The sequence below is a fragment of the Carcharodon carcharias genome, chromosome 5 (genome assembly GCF_017639515.1).
Source record: "Carcharodon carcharias isolate sCarCar2 chromosome 5, sCarCar2.pri, whole genome shotgun sequence".
In the NCBI taxonomy this organism is placed as follows: Eukaryota; Metazoa; Chordata; class Chondrichthyes; order Lamniformes; family Lamnidae; genus Carcharodon; species Carcharodon carcharias.
This window is the reverse complement of record NC_054471.1, coordinates 182,094,340-182,115,593: the sequence shown is the minus strand read 5'-3', so window position 1 is coordinate 182,115,593 and position 21,254 is coordinate 182,094,340. Positions and strand designations below refer to the sequence as shown.

Sequence of the window (21,254 nt, the reverse complement as noted above, 5' to 3'; positions counted from 1 at the left end):
GGTAATTGGCCTAATTGAATTTTTCCTACTTTTTGTGGACAGAGCGTACCGGGGCATTTTTCCACTTTGTCGGGTAGTTGTACTGCAACAGTTTGGCTAGAAGCGTGGCTAGTTCTGGTACGTAATCCTTTAGCATTACAAGTCTTCACCATTACAGTTGGGATGTTGCCAGGACCTCACTATATCCACTGCACTCAGCCGTTTCTTGATGTCACATGGAGAGAATTGTATTGGTTGAAGATTGGTATCTGTGTTTTGGAGGTCTTGAGGAGGCTGAAATGGATCAACCACTCAGCACTTCTGGTTGAAGATAATTGTGAATGCTTCAGCTTTGTATTTTGCATTCATTTGTTGGGCACTAGTGTCCTTGAGGATGGGGATGTTCATGGAGCCTCCTCCCCCTTTAAGCTAAATTGTCTACCACCATTCACAACTGGATGTGACAAGGCTGCAGAGGTTCGTTCTAATCCATTGGTTATGGGATTGTTTAATTCTGTCTTTAGAATTTTGCTTCCAAAGTTTAGCATGACTGTAGCTCTGTGTTGCAGCTTTATTGCACCTCATTTTCAGGAATGCCTTTTGCCACTTCTGACATGAAATCTTTGTGATTGTGGGCTATTAGCTCTCTGCTTTATATGTTGATCATTTCAATAATCACCTTAATTCCAGCTATTTCTCAAGATTAATTATAATTCTTCTAAAGTGCAGATCAGTTTTCAGAAAACCAGCAGTGTAGCAAACCTGTCTAAATGCAAACATAATATGACTATTAAATTGTTATTAGTAGTCATTTAATAGTGCAGAACTTGAGTATTGCTGAAAAAAGTTTTTTGTCGAAGCTTTTCGGCTTGCACTCATCATGACAGCTCACAAGAAAATATCAATGTCAGGGAAATAACATATTTATACTGTATGAGAAGAGAGTGCTGATTGGTTGGCAAGTGGACTGATTGGTAGAGCTGTTGGTGACTGACAGTTAACTGCCAAGCATTGTTTGAAATTTAAACTAGGTACTTGACTCTGGTCAAAATATTGCCCTGGGGATTGAAGCAGCAAATGGCTGTCACTCACTTTGTTTAGCTGAAACAGGCGCAATGTGTGTACATGTTCTTTCTGTCTGCCCTGTGTATTAATATATGTAGCTTCCAGTATACACAAATGCGCCACATTGCGAGCCCGACTGACAATCTTAAATTGGTTGTCAGCATAATTCTTAGCACATTGAGGATTATTTAGCAAATGTTGTCCAATCACGGAATCACTATCTAATGTTGGGTACCAATACCAGATACTAATCTTGCTGGACATATATAAGTGCAATGAGCTGCCATGTTGTATATATGACAGGGCTTGTCCTCATGGTTGGCTGCGTTCACATATGTATGTGCTGCCCAAGTCACACAAAAGTAATGTCCCTTTACGCCCTATCTTACCTATGACCAGTTCTGCACAGCACGAATTGACTAAATAGTTGGGCAAATAGTTACAACCAGTTTTGAGCAAGTTTTCCAAATACATGGTGAAGGATTCCTTCATATTTGCAAAGACCATACAGGACTTGCATATCGATATAAATTCTATGTTCATGTGCTCATTCAACTTTGCTAGCCTATACACCAATGTTCTCCTTAAAGAAGACCTAGATATTTGCACTGCAGCACTATGTCATGGCAATCTAGAACTGCCACCATTTCGTGCATCAACATTCATTGAGCTTATGATCTCAGTAACTCACGCAGTTGAGTTCAGTTTTAATGACACTGTGTGTTCCCAATTAGATGGTGTTGCCATGGGATCCCCTTTAGGCCCAGCTCTCGCAAACATCTCTGTTGGGTTCCATGAGAAACATGTCTTCTGTGGAAGGACACCCAACCAATATGCAATGATACGTTTGCTATGTTTAAATCCGCAGCTGCAAGTAATAATTTCCTTGCATGTCTTAATGGGCTTCATCCTGCGCTCAAATTCATCTTTGAAATAGAGCAGTCAAATAAACTCATTTTCTTTGATGTACTAGTTGATAAATCTGCCAGGGAGTTCTCTATCATGGTCTACTGCAAGCCTACCTTCACTGATCAGTACACGTGCTGGGACTCCTACAGTTCAACGTGCTATAAAATTGGCCTTATCAGCAAACTTGTAAATAGGGCACGAGACATTTGCTCACCATGCAAGCTTGATGATGAAATAATGTGCATCAAAAGCATCCTGTGTGATAGTGGCTACCCTGATCAGATCAATTTGCACTATATATCGCGCAAACTCATGAACGGGCCAAAGACCCTGAAAAGTGCCCAGTCTACCTGAGTTTACCCTGGAAGTGCAAGGTATCTCAAAAATTTGAGCAGCAGCTGAAGTTAGCTGTTTCAGGCTGCTTCTGTGCAGTAGCAACATGATTGGTATTCGCCACTAATGGGATGCTGCCAATGAGCCAAAAAGACGCCTATCACACAAATGAATAATGTGTATGAATTTCAGTGCCAGTGTAATACGAGGTATGTAGGCCGTACATCCCAAAGACTGGCAAATCGTATAAAACAACATGCCCCTTCCACTGTTCGCAATGGACAGGGTACAGACCAAACACAACCAGCCCGGGCTTGCGAAACTCAAAGCACAGAGTCCAAGATTACATGTGATTCCTCGATTGAACAACATTTGCTAAATAATCCTCAATGTACTAAGAATAATGCTGACAACCAATTTAAGATTGTCAGCCAGGCTTGCGTGTACTGGAAGCTACATATATTAATACACAGGACCCTGTTCTTTGCAGACAGAAAGAACATGTACACATAGAGTACCTGTTTCAGATAAACAAAATAAGTGACAGCCATTCACTGCTTCATTCCTCACGGCAATGCGGTGACCAATCAGAGTCAAACTGTCTGGTTTAAATTTCAAACAATAGTTGGCATTTAACACGACATCAGTCACCTTAAACTGGCGCATTCTCCATGGCAAACACCTCTACCAATCAGAGTCCACTTGCCAACTAATCAGCACTCCCTTCTCATACGGTATTGATATGTTGTTTCCCTTGGCATTGGTATCTTCTTGTGAATTGTCTTGATGAATACAAGACGAGAAGCTTCAACAAAAACTGAGATAAAAGCAAAATACTGTGAATGCTGGAAATCTGAAACAAAAACAAAAATACCTGAAAAACTCAGCAGGTATGACAGCGTCTGTGGAGAGGAATACAATTGACGTTTCGAGTCCGTATGATTCTTCATCAGAACGAAGGAAATAGAGAAATGAGGTGAAATATAAGCTGGTAGTTGGGGGGTGAGACAGGTAGAGCTGGATAGGGGGCCAGTGATAGGTGGAGGCAAAGAAGAGATTGCCAAAGATGTCATACAGACCTGCTGAGTTTTTCCAGGTATTTTTGTTTTTGTTTCGACAAAAACTGTCTCTTCTTTCAGCAATACTCAAATTATTATTAGTTCCTCGTAAACCATTCCCACTTGATAATACCATGTTTAATGTAAAACAATGAGCAAGACTTAGGTTATTTTAGGAGATTCCAACCGTCAAAAGCTTATATTTTGCTGAGCATAGCTGATGTAACAGACTTTCTGTAACAGCTGAGTTGACGCTCATCTTGTCCATATCAACTGCATGTCAGCTGCAGACATATTCTAATAGCCTGTCTTCAGCTGACAATATTACTTTCTCTACAAAGCAATTGTATTGTACACTACAAAGGATGATGCCATAATGTTTCCTTCTGTAGTTCTACTACATCTTGAGCTACATTACTGTCATTATCTCTTAAATAGAAAACACCTCATCCTTCACTACTATCCAGCGCATGGTCAGTAATGTTGAGGAGGTGTCAGCAAAGTGCAATGAATTTCTTATGCTTGATTCATCCTTATTAACAACTTGATAGAGTTGTTACATTGGGTTTCTGCTTTGTAATCAAAAGTTGCTTCTACTTCAAACAAATTTAATTAATATCTATAAATGTTTAAAAATATATAAGTTGTTACTATTAATTTATTAATAGTGACATTAAAATTCCACACAGGACCCAAGTCTCCTATCATAACCGTGGGAGACTGAAGAATTTAAGAGCCAATTTAAGGATATCTTGATGATTCGCAGTGAACTTTCACAAAGTGCCATAATCCCAAGCTGTGTGTTGTTCAAGGGCAATTCATGAGACTACTACAAAATGCTGCATAAATGAAGTAATTATGTTACCCATGAGATAGCCTTTTGATTTCAAGCATGCCAGGCTGGATACTTTCTGAGTGAAAGCCTGCATTTTCCCACAGGAAGAGAAACAACAAACCCACTGCAGAATAAAAAAGTCTATTGAAGCTTTGATCACTTAGTTTTACTACAGCTCTTTCACTTGATCTGCATATGCTCAGATAGCCGTACTTCCCAATGATATTAAAACAAAGTTAATGTAGATGGTGCAAATCTGAAAGAAAAAACAGAAGATGCTGAAAATACTCAGCAGGACTGGCAGCATCTGTAGAGAGAGAAAGAGTTAATGTTTCAGGTCAACAACCTTTCATCAAAACAGTTCTGACGAAAGGTCATCGGTCTGAAACATTGGCTCAGATCTTCCGCCAAGCAGCAATCATCATCGGATTTCTGCTCCGCTCAAAATTTCAACGAGCCAACAGTGATCGACATTTCTCACCGGGTCTTTTGAGCCCAACTTCTTTAAAAAAAGTCCTACAAAGATCTCCATCACAGAACTATAGTGTCGGGGGGAAGACAAGCCATGCCCCTTTTTTATGGTGCTATCTGCTATAAGGTAAGTTTAAATGCCCAGTGTGAATGAATGAATGTTTGGGTGGTGTGGTAGGGGGGTGTGAGGTGGCAGGTGGGTATGGTGGTAGGTGGGTAGGGTAGCTGGTGGATGAAGTGGCAGTTGGGTAGGGTGGTAGGTGGGTAGGGTAGCTGGTAGATGAGGTGGCACTTGGGTAGGGGGGCAGATTGGTAGGACAGGTAGGGTGTTAGGTGGGCAGGGTGGTAGGTGTGTCAGGTCAGATCAAGAAGGGTAGTCAGATAGGGGGCTGGTCAGGTCAGGAGTAGGAATAGTCAAGCAGTGGGGGTGTAGTCAGGTTTGGGTAGAGGGCTAGTCAGGTCTGATTAGTGGGGTAGGCAGGGGTTAGCATGGTTGGGAGGGGTAGTTGGGTCAGGTCAAGGGTCGTCGGGGTCAGGGGAGGGAGTTGGGGATCAGTTGATTGACTGGGGGTTCAGTCCTGTAGTTGCCCAGGAGTTAGACTAGGATTTTTCTGTCTAACATTTCCTGGGCAACTATCCAGGTAAGTCCACGTAACTGCCCAAAGTCTCTGACTGGAACTCAGAGTGGGAGACTTTTGTGGAGGGTCCCAGGGAGGAGGGGAATTACCTGTCAGAAGTTCAAACTTCACAGGAATTCCCACGGAAGTCCTGATGCGCATCTTGAGTCATATGTCTCTGACAATCTAGAGACCGGAAGATCTGAGTTTTTCTCTGTCTACAGCTGCCTGACCTGCTGAGTATTTCCAGCATTTTTTTATTTTTATTTCTAATAATATTTAATTGGTTTCATTCAAAAAGAGATGAAACAGTGATGATACCTATCTTTAGCAATATTCTATATCTGAGCAGCCTGTAAGAGAATGATCATTGATACTTAAAGCTGCAGTTCTACAAAAGGCCAAAAGGATAAAGGGGAGACATGCAATAAATAAGCCCCAGGACACGCAATGAATGTTACCAGTGTACGCAAAAACAAATTTTATTATCTCCCACCGGAAATGGCACAGTTAAAAATGTAATGTTGCAGTTGAAAATGATCCCATCTATAGCATACAAGACTGTAATCATTCAGTTTTGAGAGTGATGTCATAGTTCAGTTTTATGAGCTAAATTTGGTAAATCTAGTGACCTGTTGATTGTTGATAATAATGAGTCACAATAAAATTCAAGAATGAGAATGTCTAAGTAGCAATTTACTAATAATATTGAAACACCTCCATAAAACTGTACTGAACACACTGGTGGCAAAGTCACAAAGTAGACATGCTTCTCAGGATCCCATGGCTGATATCACCAAAGTTCGCATTTCTTCACTCTGTTCCACAGAAAATAGCTAAGGTTCAATCTTCACAGATAGGGCTCTCATTTTCCTTTATATAATGAGATTTAAAAACAAAATTAACACAAGGAACGAATTTTGGAATATATGTTTAAAATTTAAGATATTTATTCTTGGAGATAATTGCTTCTGTTAAAAATAAATGTATTAATATTTTGTTTTATTTCTTCAGGAAGTAATCCCCATTAGCAAAAAAAAACAGTGAATCAAATAAAGTAGTATACTGTGCCCTCATTATAACATGATCAGCAGGAGTTGAATATAAAAGTATAATAATACGTGTGTGCCTTATAGGAAATTCCATAAGATGGCATAAGATGGATCTGGAAGTGCTCCTATGCCAAGGTCTAGAAGCCCTTGAAACTGAAAATGTTATAAGAAATCTGAGGAATATATTCAATAATGTGAATTGTACAGTTGGTGAAAAGTCTTTTAAGTTGATAGCTAGTTTTAACATCTTTTAATGTGTGTTTCATTTTTCTTTCAGAGAAACAACTAACAGCTACTAACTGTTTAGGAATACTAGCTATGGCAGAAGCAATGCAGTGTAACGAACTACACAACATGGCAAAAGCCTATGCACTGCAAAACTTTCCAGAAGTAACAACCCAAGATGAGGTTCTGAATGTCTCAAAGGATGATCTCATTGCCTTTCTCTCCAATGACAACCTGAACACAAAGGCTGAAGAACTTGTGTATGAAGCTGTAATTAAATGGATTAAGAAGGATCCAACGAACCGGACACAGGTATATCTCTTGAATTAGAAAATCAGTTAACATTTCTTAACCAGTTAACCAATGATATCATTTTCTTTACAAAGCCTAGAACTGGGCATTTCTCCTTGATTGCAATCATGGTAAAATAACTTTCCAACATCCTGCTGTAAAGATTTCCCCCATCAATGTCTCCCTTTAGTATATTGCTCCAGGAAGTAAGTTAATTAATATTTTGTTGATGTTTTGAAGTTTTATTGCTACATGAAACAATCATTTTGTTCAGCAAGTATTCCCCATTAGTAGAACAAAGCAGTAAATCAAAAGCTATTGGATTGGGCTTTACTGTGCCCCCCCCACCCCCCCACCACCGCCCCCACCACTACCACCCCACCCCCAGCCTGGGGTTAAGGGAGTGGAGATGGTGAAATAGCAGGGATCCCCATCGGGACATATCTCATGCAGTCCCGCTGCCAAGCAAGTTCTCTGAGTGGCGGCTACTAGGCAGATTGGCTGCCCACTCCATTTTGCTGACAGAGCTGCCCCTCCCCATGCTGTGGGGAGAGGCCACCATCTTCATGGAGGCAGCACAAAGTGGCAGCTTAGGGAAAACATCGAAGCTTGAAGCTCCATGGCCCAAAGAGAGGGCTGTTCGCAAGGAAGGCAGCCCCTCAGGCCCCAACAATCCCCCTGAAGGATTTGCCATGTGATTGGTGGAGACTTCTTCCCTTGGCCATCCTGAATTTTAATTTGTACTTAACTCTATGAGGCCATCTCCATCTTGAGCACAGTCTGATTGGACTAGCAGTATCAGGCTTCCTGCAATCCTTAGTTGGATAGCCAATTCAGAGGCTACCTTTGTAATATCACTGAGCTGGTCCCGCTGTCGGCAAGCGTGGGCTTGGGACCCGTTTTCCATCCCAAGATTGAAATCCCAAAACCCATGGTAAAATCTAGCCCATTGTCTCATTCTGGATATAGTTCTAGTGGGGTGCCACTAGTCCTGCAATGCCCAGCCCAAGTGACTATTATTCATATGACCTAAGACATTGTCAGTGCGCTTGTTCCTACACCACAGCAGTGACTACACTTCAAAAGTACTTTATTGGCTGCACAATGCTTTGTGATATCCTGTTGTCATGAAAAGTGCTATATAAACGCAAATCTTTCTTTTTCCCTTTCATCTTTCCAACATGCATGACCATTCAGTTTTTCGTAAGAGTAGCTGGATAGCAACCAGGTGCAGGACTTGGGTTTGGTGTCGTATCCCAAATGTTCACCTAACCTAGCATAAGTCACTGATTACTCTGCAGTATTGCTAAACCTATGAATTCTTGAGATAATGGTGACCTGTATTTAGTGTAACAAAGTTCTGTGATTAAATAGTTCAGAACTGAAGCCATTTTCTTATATGCAAATTTGGTAAAAATTTCAATAAAGACAGTTTTACTTTCTAGAGTATGTTTCTTTCTCCCCCATCCTTTTCCTTTTGCTATGCCTTCATATCTATTCTGCTTCTATGCCCAAAATGGTAAGATGAATAAAGACGCTCTTGGACAGCCATTAAGTGGTAAAGATTTCCCATCTGATTTTCTCATATCCAGACTCCAAAGTGTCTCCCAAAGGCCCATGCTGGGAATTGGGAGCTCAAAAGAGTGACGAATTGAGATGCATTCCAGAATTCTTTTATATTTTGCATTTGTGCTCCAATGAGCTATATTTATAAATGCTTTGTTTTTTAATCAAACTGTTCTAAAACCAAGATTAAAGCAAAATACTGCAGATGCTGAAATCTGAAATGCAAACAAGAAATGCTGGAAAAAGTCAGCAGGTTTGGCAGCATCTGTGGAGGGAGAAAGAGTTGATGTTTTGAATCTGTATAACTCTTATGATTCTTATGACTGTATGATTCTCTTTAGCTCTGAAGAAGAGTCATACAGACTCGAAATGTTAACTCTGTTCCTCCTTCCACAGATGCTGCTAGACCTACTGACTTTTTCCAGTTTTTTTTGTTTTTATTTGTTCTAAAACCAAGTTTACTTTTGGTCATACACTCATCATAATCTCAGTATTTATGTTTATTTGGAGACGATGATGTTGGTGCCTATCAAAATGATTGAATATGCTGCAGCCAGCTTCAGAGAAAGCTATCTTTTGCCTTACCTGAACAGAGCATAATTGTTCTAATTTCAGAAGAGAATGTTTTTTTTTGTTTGTGTGATTTATTTTCAATTCTCACACAAGCTGTCCTTATAGCTCTTGTAAGCAAGAATTGTAGTTTTTTGCTGAGTATTTCCAGTTTTGTGCTTATGCCCACTGGGAACTAGATTAAGATGATTGTGGAATCTTAGAAATCTCTATGAGATCACCCACTATTAACCTCAGGAAAAGCAAAAAAGGCTCAACTTCCTGAGTCTTTCTTCATGACTTTCAACCCTCACCTGTGGAAATACCCTAATAAATTGGTGCTGTACCATTTCCATTGCTTTTATGTCCTTCCTATAATAGAGTGCTGTAAATTGTACACAATACACCAGGGGAAGAATTTTAGAGGGCCCCCACTGATGGGTTTGCAGAGGAAGGACCTGTAAAATTACCAAGGTGGCCATCTTGCCACCCTCCCATCCACCCCCAATTTTGCAGGAGGCATATTGGCCTTTATTGAAAGAGGATTGGACTATAGGAATAAAGAAATCTTGCTACAACTATACAGGGCTTTGGTGATACCACACCTGGAGTATTGTGTGCAGTTTTGGTCTCCATATTTAAGGAAGGACATACTTGCATTGGGGCCAGTACAGTGAAGGTTCACTAGATTGGTCCCTGGCATGAAAGAGTTGTCCTATGATGAGAGGCTGAGTAAATTGGGCCTATATTCTCTGGAGTTTAGAAGAATGAGAGGCGATCTCATTGAAACATCCTGAAGGGGCTTGATAGGGTAGAAATGAGAGGTTGTTTCCAATGGCTGGGGAATCTAAAACATGGGGAAACAGTCTCAGGATAAAAGGATGATTGTTTAGAACTGATATGACAAGAAATTTCTTCACTCGTAGGGTTGTGAATCTTTGGATTTCCCTATCCCAGAAATTTTGGATGCGCCATCATTGACCATATTTAAGGTTGGACAGACAGATTTTAATCTCTCAGGGAATTAAGAGATATGGGGAGTGGGTAGCTATGAAAGTGAATATGAAACCCAGGCTCAGCCATAGTCTTTTCAATGGCGAGCAGGCTTAATGGGCTTTATGGTCTACTCCTGGTCCTATCTCTTGTGTTCTTATATGTGCATTTTGTCATTTTCATTAACTAATTAACAGTGTTGTAGAGTTCCTCAGGTTAATATCTGAGGCACAACCATCTTCAGCTGTTTCATCAATGACCTTCCCTCCATCATTAGGTCAGAAGTGGGGGAGTTCATTAATGATTGCACAATGTTCAGCACCATTCGGATCTCCTCAGGTACTGAAGCTGGATAAAATTCAGGCTTGGGCTGATAAGCGGCAAGTAACATTCATGCCACACATCAGTACCAGGCAATGACCATTTCCAACAAGAGAGAATCTAACCATCTCCCCTTGACATGCAAAGGCATTACCATCGCTGAATCCCCCACCATCAACATAATAGGGTTACCATTGACCATAAGCTGAACTGGACCAGCCCTATAAATACTGTGGCTATAACAGCAGATTAGAGGCTGGGAATTCTGCGGCGAGTGACTCATGTCCTGACTTCCTAAAGTCTGTCCACAATCTGCAATGTACAAGTCAGGAGTGTGTTGGAATATCCTCAACTTGCCTGGATGAATACAGCTCCAACAACAATCAAAAAGGTCGACACCACCCAGGACCTAGCAGCCCACTTGATCAGCATCCCATCCACCACTTTAAACATTCACTCCCTCCACCATTGGCACACAGTGGTAGCAATGTGTACCATATGCTAGATGTACTGCAGTAACTCTTTAAGCTACCTTCAACAGCACCTTCCAAACCAGCAACCTCTACCACCCAGAGGGACAAGAGTAACAAATGCATGGGAAAGGCACCACCTCAGAGTTCCCCTCCAAGACAAACACCATCCTGACTTGAAACTATATCACCGTTCCTTCCCTGTCAAATCCTGGAACTCCCTCCCTAACAACACTGTGGGTGTACCTACACCATATGGACTGCAGCGGTTCAAGAAGGCGGCTCACCACCACCTTCTCAAGGGCAACTAGGGATGGCCAATAAATGCTGGCCTTGCCAGCAATGATCACATCCTGTGAAAGAATAAAAATGGTTTGGCATTAAAATACCACTGTCTTTAGAAATAGCTAGTTGAATTGAAAATTCTTTTTATGAGCTGTTTTTCTTTTTCATTGAAGATACTGAGTTTGGAAAATACTAATTTCAGTAAATTTGGCGAGTTTTTCCTGTTTACATATTAAACGCCAATTTATTGATCCAAGTAATGAGTTAGGAAGTGTTCATTAAAAATTCATTGCATGGGTTAAATTATATATAAGATAAAAGCAGTTCACAATTGAATTAAAGATAGGCATTTATTGCATGCAATTACTCATTTCAAACTTTATATATTGTATTATTAAAACAGGTATGTCCTCTTGTCTGTCAATAACCTATGAAGATTTATGTTAATTTTGTCCACTCCATGGTGCATATGCACCTGCCTATCATACTTACAGGTAGCAGTCTAATAGGGTTCTCCACATTTGGAGCATCCAGCCCTTTGTCACACTTTTCAGTCACAGAAGTCTGTAACTTACCAATTAATCACATGGATGAATTTCTATTGAATGACTTTGCATCAATTTTGTTTCAAGTAGCATAGGTGAATAGCTGTGTGTTTTAACCTTTTGACGAAATTGCCAATTTCAAAATGCCATTTGATGATTACTGTGATTTAATTTACCAACAATATATATTCTCCCCTCCAAAAATAATCTCCTAAGATAACAGAGGTTCTGTTTGCTAAGTATGTTCCACCCCCACTTCTGGTTTTCACCCAGACCATGGTGCACAGCCTTCCACTCCACTCGTTCCTCCCTCATCTCCTCCTTACTCTCTACTCCACTCCTTCCTCTCTCCTCCTCTCCATCCTCTCTCCCCCCTTTCCCTCCATTCCTTGTCCCCTCCTTCCTCTCCCCTCCTTCATCCCTCTCCTTCCATCCACCCACCCCCTCCCCTCCATCCCTTCTTTCTGTCCACATATATTTGCGCTCCTTATACATTCCCATTCCCCACCCTCACTTTAACTTCCCTTTCACGCTTCTATTCTTCTCACCTACCTTGCTCCTCCCCACTTTCCCTACACCTTGCACCATCCTCTTTTCTCTCCTGTTCCGCACCCTACGTCATCTGCACTTCACTCCAATAATTTTTGCCCATAAAGCCTGCATGACATGAAAACTGCTCATTTTTTTAACTGGGGAGTTCTTAACTCCCCATTTGGACGAGTCAGACTATAATTACATAAACATCATTACTTAAATTTTCTTACCACTTATTTATCAAATGTTTATTTATCATGTTCTTCCGAGTGTATACAGAATACATTTATAGGCATTTTGTAGGTTAAATGTCTAATTAAATATTCAGCTAGTTAATCAGAGCAAATGCAATTTCATGCTGCTTTTCAAAATGTGGTTAGTCATCCATGTGCAAGCATACGTGATGAAATATGTACACATATAAAGCTTGGCTGAGAATCAAACGGCTAAGCCAACAGCAATAAGTAACTGAGCAGACGATCGTGGCACCATTTAATTTTCTTGTCAAATAAACTGTTCTGGCCTGTAGTTGTGGGAGGGATACGAATGCTTAGCTTCATTGCAGTGATGCATTTGGTAGGTTCTTTAACAATACTGCTGAATGGAATTCTACCCTTTCCATCTTGTGCAGACTCCAATTGATTTTTGTTTTCAATTAATATTCAAGTACAGTTACATATGCCCTTTCACACATTACTAAAACGATAATGCCCACAGATACAGAACCTTTAATATCTAACTGTTCCAGATTCAAATCAACTGCTGACTATCATTAGTGGGTAACACAGGAAAATTAAAAAGTAAATATAGCAACACCAAGAAGTGCCGTGGTTTAATTGTTTTCAAAATAGGAATAAAGCTAGAGAGGTTTGCAACACCAAAGGATGCCATTCAGCCCATTATAGGAATCCAATACCATAAGACGACCATAAGATGTAGGAACAGAAGTAGGCCATTCAGCCCATCGAGCCTGCTCCGCCATTCAATGAAATCATGGCTGATCTGATCATCCTCAACTCCACTTTCCTGCCTTTTCCCCATAACCTTTGATTCCCTTACTAATTAAAAATTGGTGTATCTCAGCCTTGAATACACTTAACGACCCAGCCTCAACAGCCTTCTGTGGTAAAGAGTTCTACAGATTACCTACCCTCTGAGAGAAGAAATTCCTTCTTATCTCTGTCTTAAATGACCCCTTACTCTGAGATTATACCCCCTGGTCCTAGACTCTCCCACAAGGGGAAACAACCTCTAGAGCATCTACCCTGTCAAGCCCCCTAGCAATCTTATATATTTCAATAAGGTCACCACTCATTCTTCTAAACTCCAATGAGTACAGGCCCAACCTACTCAATCTCTCCTCATAAGAAAATCCTTCCATTCCCAGGATCAACCTAGTGAGCCTTCTCTGGACTGCCTCCAATGCCAGTACATCTTTCTTTAGATAAGGGGACCAGAACTGTGCACAGTATTCTGGGTGTGGTCTAACTAGTGCCTTGTATAGCTTTAGCAAGACTTCTCTATTTTTATACTTTATTCCCTTTGAAATAAAGACCAACATTCCATTTGCCTTCCCTATTACCTGTTGAACTTGTATGCTAGCTTTTTGTGATTCATGCATGAGAACCCCAAATCGCTCTGCAGCTTTCTGCAGTCTTTCTCCATTTAAGTAATATTCAGCTCTTCTATTCTTCCTGCCAAAGTGAATAATGTCACATTTTCTCACATTATATTCCATCTGCCACGTTTTTGCCCACTCACTTAACCTGTCTATATCCCTCTGTAGACTCTGTCATTCTCACCACTTGCCTTCCCACCTATTTTGTGTCATCTGCAAACTTGGCGATAGCACATTCATTTCCCTCATCCAAGTCATTAATCTGCCCCACTTTCACTTCATAACCTTTTATCTTTCTCTATTTCAAGTATTTATCTGATTTTCTGTAAAAGTTGTCATGTACTAGGCCTCACCCTCCACCTGTAGCAAGGTGTTACATGCTCCCAAAATCCTCTGAGTGTCTAACTTATCTCCTAAATTGACCATTCTTTATAACTGATCCCTAGCCAAATAAAATAATTTTTCCCTATTCGGTCCATCAGAATCTTTCATAGTTTCTAAACATTCGTTAAACCTTTTGTGTTATAGTGGAAATAGTCCTGATATCTCAAGTCTCACTTTTTAAAATTCATTCCTTGGTGTGTGGACAGAAAAGCCAGCATTCGGTGTGCATCCCTGGTGCCCTTGATAAGGTGGTGGTGAACCTTCATCGTGAACTGCTGCAGGCCTTGTAATGGTACTCCCACAATGGTGTTAGGTGAGGAATTAGGAATGTAAACCTGATTTTTTTTCTGGCCACCAGGTAAGGAGGTGCCATAAAATTGAATTCCATGCTATAAGCACCATTCTCAGTGTCTGGCCTCCTCCTTCCACCGCCCAGATTTTACCCACGTGTCCCATCTGCCCAGTGAAGTTGGATAAGCATGGTGGGGCTGGGTGGGATGAGGGGTGGGGTGGAGGTGGGGGTTGGTGAGGAATGCCTCCTATTTTGGCCCTCCCCTGACTGGCAGGCAGCTCTGAGATTGGACTTTCTCCCTGATGGAGCAGAAGTCTTGCCTCAATGGCTAATCAATGGGCTGATGGCTATTAAATGGCTGTGGGGCAAGCTGGCCTAGCCAGGGATGGGTTTACTGCCGACTTTTACTTTTCATTCAGCCCATACGAACAAGTGTGGGCCATGATCAATTTGATCTTGACAGATCTGGATCTTTACTCCAACTACCTACCTTGATTTTGTATCCTTAATACTCTTGCCTATCTATCAATCTCAGTTTTCACATTTTCATTTGAACCAGCCTCAATAGCTTTTTGGGAGAGGAGGTCCAGATTTCAACTACCCTTTATGTTAAGAGTTGCTTCCTGATGCAACCACTAAATAGCCTCATTCTAATTTTAAGATTATGTAGCCTTGTTTCGGACTCCCCAATCAGAGGAGTTAGATTCTCCCAATTATATTAAATCCTTAACAAAAACAGAAAATACTGGAAAAATTCAGCAGGTATAGTAGCATCTGTGGAGAGAGAAACAGAGTTAACATTTTGAGTCCATATGACCCTTTTTCAGAGCAACCCTTCTTCAACCCTTTAATCATCTTAAACACCTTTATAATATCATATCTTAACCTTCTATACATGCAATCTTCATACATATTGTCCCCCACCAGGATGATCTGAAGACACTCTGCTTTTTGCTTGAACCGATGCCCAAACAATTTCCATCGCCGCCATTCACCTCCGCCTGGCTGAACTTAGGGCAGAATTTTCAGGTTGGCGAGCGGGGGTGTGCGTCCCGATGTCACCGTGCGTCATTTAGATTGTCAGGTCGGTGGGCACATAGCCAACTCGGCTGCATGACCGCTGAACTGTCAAATGCCTATTAAGGTCATTAAGAAATTAATTAAAGTTGTTTAGAATGCTGCCTCTCCAACCTTAATGTTGCCGGGCAGGCGAAGAGCCCAGGCGGCCTTCACATTTTTCATGAAACCTCATCCATGGGCATGATGAGGTTTCATGAAGGGTTTATTAATTATATAAAAATTTTTGAAAAAATTAATGGACATGTCCCAGCTCATGTGACAGTTTCACATGAGGGGACTATGCCTCAGGGAGATTTCTGCATGCTTTCACGTGCATGCACGAAAGAGCGCAGACCCTGGCTTAGGGAATCCCCCACTCCCGGCCCACACAGGGAGCGCACAGAGCTTCCGAGTGTACGTCATGCTAAGGCCCGCCCACGTAAAATGACGGCGCACACCCAATTGGGGGCACGGATCAGCTATGCACTCGCTCCTGCCTGCCCCCGCATAAGCCCCCAACAGGGGGAAAATTCAGCCCTTACTCTCTCATTGAACAATTTCTCCCTGAACATGTCTCTTTTCCTCCAAGTAAAAGGTGTTGCTATGAGTACCCACATGGGTCATAGTTAAAGCTGTCTTTTTGTGGGATATGTCAAACATTTCTTGCTCTAGTCCTACCTAGGGACCCTCCCTCAACTTTTATTCCAATGCATTAATGAGTGTTTCGACGCCATGTCCTGCTGATGCCCTGAATTGGAAAGCTTCATCAACTTTGCTTCCAATTACCATCCTTCTCTCAGTTTTACACGGTCCAATCTCTGACTCTTCCCTTCCCTTCTTTGACTTCACTGCCTCCATTTCTGGTGATAGGCTATCAACTAATATTCATTATAAGTCCACTGACTCCCAACATTTATCTCGACTACACTTCCTCACACCCTACACCATGTACGGATTCCATTGCATTTTCCCTCTTTCTCTGTCTGTTTCATCTGCTCTGGAGATGCAACCTTCCACAACAGCGCTTCTAGGGTTTCTTCCTTTTTTCCTCAGTGGAGTATACCGCACTCCACCAACCCCCACCCCCACCTCCCCCCGCCCCCCGGCTTCCTCCCCACCACTGCCTCTATCCCCTTCCCTCAGGCCAAAGTGGTTGACAGGGTCCTTGACTGTGTCTGCCACATTTCCCACACCTCAGCTTTCACCCTTTCCCCTCCCTCCCCCAGAATCACAATAAAGTTCCCTCTGTCCTCACCATCCATTGCACCAGCCTCCATATTCAATGGATCATTTTCCTCCATTTCCACCACCATCAAACATAGCTCCCCTCCCTTTTCAGTATTCCGAAGGGACTGTTCCCTCCGTGACACTATGGTCCACTCCTCAATTACCCCATGGCACCTTTCCATGCAAGCGCAGGAGATGCTACATCTGCCCTTTTACCTCCTCTCTCCTCATTGTCCTAGGCCCCAAATACTCATTCCAGGTGAACAATTAGTGTGTGCTTTCAATCTAGTCTGCTGTATTCGCTGCTCACAATGTAGTCTCCTCTACATTGGGGAGACAAAAGGCAGATTGGATGACTGCTTTGTGAAACACCTCCATTCAGTCTGTAAACATTTTAACTTTCCACCTTGCTCTTATGCTAACATCTCTGTCCTCGGCCTACTGCACTGTTCTAGTGAAGTTCAACGTAACATTAAAGGAACAGCATATCATCTTTCAATTAGGCGCTTTATAGCCTTCAGGACTCAACATTGAGTTCAATAATTTCTGACCATAATCCCAGATTTTTCTTTGCATCTTTTGTTTTTCTTTTCTTATTTTTCACTTGCAGTCAGCAGCACACCTGCTGCAGACACAGCTTTTGTTTCTTTTCTTGCCCCATCACTATTCTCTTCAGCCCTGGAAGACCAACTCTTCTGTCATTCGATCTCTCCTGTCTTTCGCCCTATCACAAACCTTCCTTTTTACCTTGTCTCACCCATCCCTTGCACAAACCTATTACATGTCTAACTTTTCCCAGTTCTGGTGAAAGGTCACAAGCCTTTACCCTGTTTCTCACCACAGATGCTGCTTTAATATGCTGAGTATTTCCAGCATTTCTATTTTTATTTCAGATTTCCAGCATCCGCAGTATTCTTGCTTTCAAATTTGGCTAGGAGAACTGTCAACAATGGTGCAGAGACCTTCAACACTCCCCTTATAACTGGAGTCTCCCAAGTTTAGGATTACATTAGAAAAATCTGTATTAAGCATGCAAATTTAACGTCCTTTCTATAATGGGTCAATCATTTAATGTGTTGAGTAGCACAAATCCATTGAACATGGACTTTATCATTTGACTGAGCCATTGAGTTTGCCTCTATCTAACTGAGTGTAACATATTGCTGCCACACAAATAATACAATTGAAGTAGGCTGGTGTTTTATATCAAAATATCCTTACTGTTAAACTGCTTCCCATGTGTTTAGTTTCCATATAATATCAGCTTTGAGGTTGCATGCATACTTTGGTGGTTATTCCCGTCAATGATTTCGACTTGACGATAGAAAGCATTTTCTTTTCAGCATTTGTCTGAGCTGTTGGCCGTAGTCCGCTTGCCCTTTATTCATCCAAGCTACCTGTTAAATGTCGTTGACAATGAGGAATTGATAAAGTCTTCAGAGGCTTGCCGAGACCTGGTAAATGAAGCAAAACGCTATCACATGTTGCCACATGCTCGACAGGAAATGCAGACGCCTCGAACACGGCCAAGGCTATCTGCAGGTGGGACTTCATCCAATAAAGATTTCTGCTTAACTTTTGCTATATATGACATTCAGAAGTGTTCTAATGTGGGCCAAATATTATACAAGTTCAGAGGATAACTTTTGGAATAACAGATAGTTGGAGCATATTAAAATGTTTCCCTCAATCATTTATGGACACATATATTTATGTTTTCAGTCTGTCCCAGTTCTTCATGTAATACTGACTGCTGTTTACTGAGGTTGTCACTGCTGATTGACAAATAAATACATGGCAGGAAATTTCCAACCACTGATATATCCAGTGTAGATTAATGTGAATGAATTACAGTCATGTGACTCTGAGGCAGTGGTACCCCGTTTCACTCCTGCAGATACAAAAACACAAATCAACTCTAACTAAATGATATTTAGTAAGTGGGGTATATTTTTTTACGTATTTGTATGCATCAGGCTTTTTTCATCAGGTTCAGTATAATGCACAGATGAGATGAGTAGCATTAGATGCTGAACTACAATGGATAACTGATGTTAGAAAATGTTATGTTCCTTCTGTCGAGTCGCTTTGCTCGCGAACAGTTATACACCTACCTACCGGTGAGTGAGTTGGCAAGCAATATACTGCGGACACAGAGACCAGTAAAAGATGAAGCACATGCTGTTTATTTACACAAGTAACAGAGCCCTAATACAACGTGTGCTTCTCCAACCAAACCCTATCCTAAACACTGATTAACAATGTAGCCCACGCTACACAGCAATTGGGTAATACTGTCTCATGGTCAATCTGCTCATTCTCTTAAAGGTGTATTGCATCTCAGATTACCACATGCTTCCCCCTTTACTTGAAAGTGCAATTTACAATCTTTACTATATATCAACTATTTACATAAATAAACCATTTACAAATTCACTCTCTCTGGAAGCTTCTTCAAAAATATCGAACGTCATAGTTCTACGACTTCAGATGGTTTAGCCAAGGTCTCCCTCTCAGGAGTCATCTGTCCACTAGGCTCTCCAGTAGGAGCCTGTAAGTTTGTTTCTTCGACTCTCTCAGGCTCATTGGATCCTGCAGGGACTTCCAAACCAAGGGAAGTTCCTTCTACGTGTGGTGAGGACTCCAATGAAAATGCTTTCACCTTCTTTCAGGCGCAATCGCAAGCACTCCTGCTACTCGCCAGCACCCCCCTTCCCCACCACCACCACCACCACCACCACCACCACCCTCCAAGTTCAACAATATGAAGGTCAACTGTCAGGAAAGTTCTCAAAATCAGGATGTTGGGCAAGGCTAAATTCAACAGGGTATGATCAGCTTCCTGTTGTTTAAAAAAACAATTTTGAGACCTTGTTATTAATTCCACTTTTTCTTCCTCCATGTCTTCTTATAATGGGTTTACTTCTTGGCAGTGCTGACTTTAATCTCGGCCTTCTTTTCAGTTTCCCAATTGGCCAGACTAGGCTCAAGTATAAGCTCGACTTGAGTGAACTTGGTGGTTGAGTCTTCCAGCATTTCCTCATCTCTCAGCTCCTTTGAAAACACAGGGATCTCTATTTTTAAGGCTGCTTGGTTTTCACATAGTTGGTTCTTCAGCTCTTCCATTACTTTTTTATATTTGTTAGTTGTTTCCTGGAGAATTAAGCATTGTTGTGTTTTCTCAGCTAATTATTCTTCATCTCGGCCAGAATATTACTGAATTCTTTCGGTTCTCCCTCATAACTGTTTAGTGGTACAAATTGGGATCGAAGGGAATCTTGCAATATGCGAAAGTCCTTCAGCAGGTTTTCTTTTTCTTTTTGGAGGTTACTGACTTCAACTCGAACTCTGTCCTGAAGCATCACCTCTATGAGTTCCTTTTGTTGAGTCTTTACATACTCCATTTTCCAACAGTAACATTTCCTGCTTCTGATTGCGATCTCAGTAGCCTCTCAAGATTAATCTCTCTTAATCAGTTCCTTCTGAAGAGGCTCAGTCCTCTGCCTGCTATCGCTATTACGAGTAGATTAACGGACTGATTTCCATACTGTACTAGAACCTTGCATATCCATCAGAGTCAGCAAGGTTCTATGAAGAGTAAATCGTGTTTGACTAATTTGCTAGAGCTCTTTGAAGATGTGACAAGCAAAGTGGGTAATGGGGATCCTGTAGATGTAGAATATCTGGACTTCCAGAAGGCCTTTGATAAGGTGCCGCACAAAAGATTAATACACAAGATAAGATCACACGGAGTTAGGGTTAATATATTAGCTTGGATAGAGGATTGGCTAACCAACAGAAAGCAGAGAGTCAGGATAAATGGGTCTTTTTCTGGATGGCAAGCTGTAACTAGTGGGGTGCCACAGGGTTCAGTCCTTGGGCCCCATCTATTTACAATCTATATTAATGACTTGGATTCAGGGATAGAAGGTACTATAATTAAATTTGCAGATGACACCAAAATAGGTGGGAAAGTAAGTTGCAATAAAGAAATAAGAAACTTACAAATGGATATGGATAGGTTAGGTGAATGGGCCAAAATTTGGCAGATGGAGTTTAACATGGATAAGTGTGAGGTTATCCATTTTGGTCAGAAGAATAAAAAGGCGACTTATTATTTAAATGGAGAGAAACTTCAGAATGCTTCAGTGCAGAGGGATCTGGGTGTCCTCATGCATGAATCGCTGAAAGCTAGTATACTGGTACAAATGGAATTTTGGCATTTATTGCTAAAGGAATAGAGTATAAAAATAGGGAAGTATTGTTGCAACTTTACAAGGCATTGGTGAGACCACACCTGGAGTACTGTGCACAGTTTTGGTCCCCTTACTTGAGGAAGGATGTAGTTGCATTGGAGGCAGTTCAGAGGACATTCACTAGATTGATTCCAGAGATGTGGGGTTTGTCTTATGAGGAGAGGTTGAGCAGTTTAGGCCTATACTCGCTAGAGTTTAGAAGGATGAGAGATCTTATTAAGGTATATAAGATGCTAAAGGGGATAGACAAAATAGACGTGAAGCGGATGTTTCCCATTGTGGGGCATTCTAGAATGAGATGCCATAGTTTTAGGCTAAGG

The 21,254-nt window shown here is 41.4% G+C and overlaps 1 protein-coding gene across 2 annotated transcripts in view; it reads left to right on the top strand.

Moving 5' to 3' along the window:
- The window catches only part of LOC121277683 (kelch-like protein 29), a 515,535-nt gene that overhangs the window by 410,487 nt on the left and 83,794 nt on the right, over positions 1 to 21,254 (top strand). For both annotated transcript variants that reach the window (XM_041187306.1, XM_041187307.1), the window contains exons 8-9: positions 6,597 to 6,856; positions 18,022 to 18,220. In XM_041187306.1, coding sequence (XP_041043240.1) covers positions 6,597 to 6,856; positions 18,022 to 18,220 — 459 coding nt within the window. The remainder of the gene's footprint in view (positions 1 to 6,596; positions 6,857 to 18,021; positions 18,221 to 21,254) is intronic.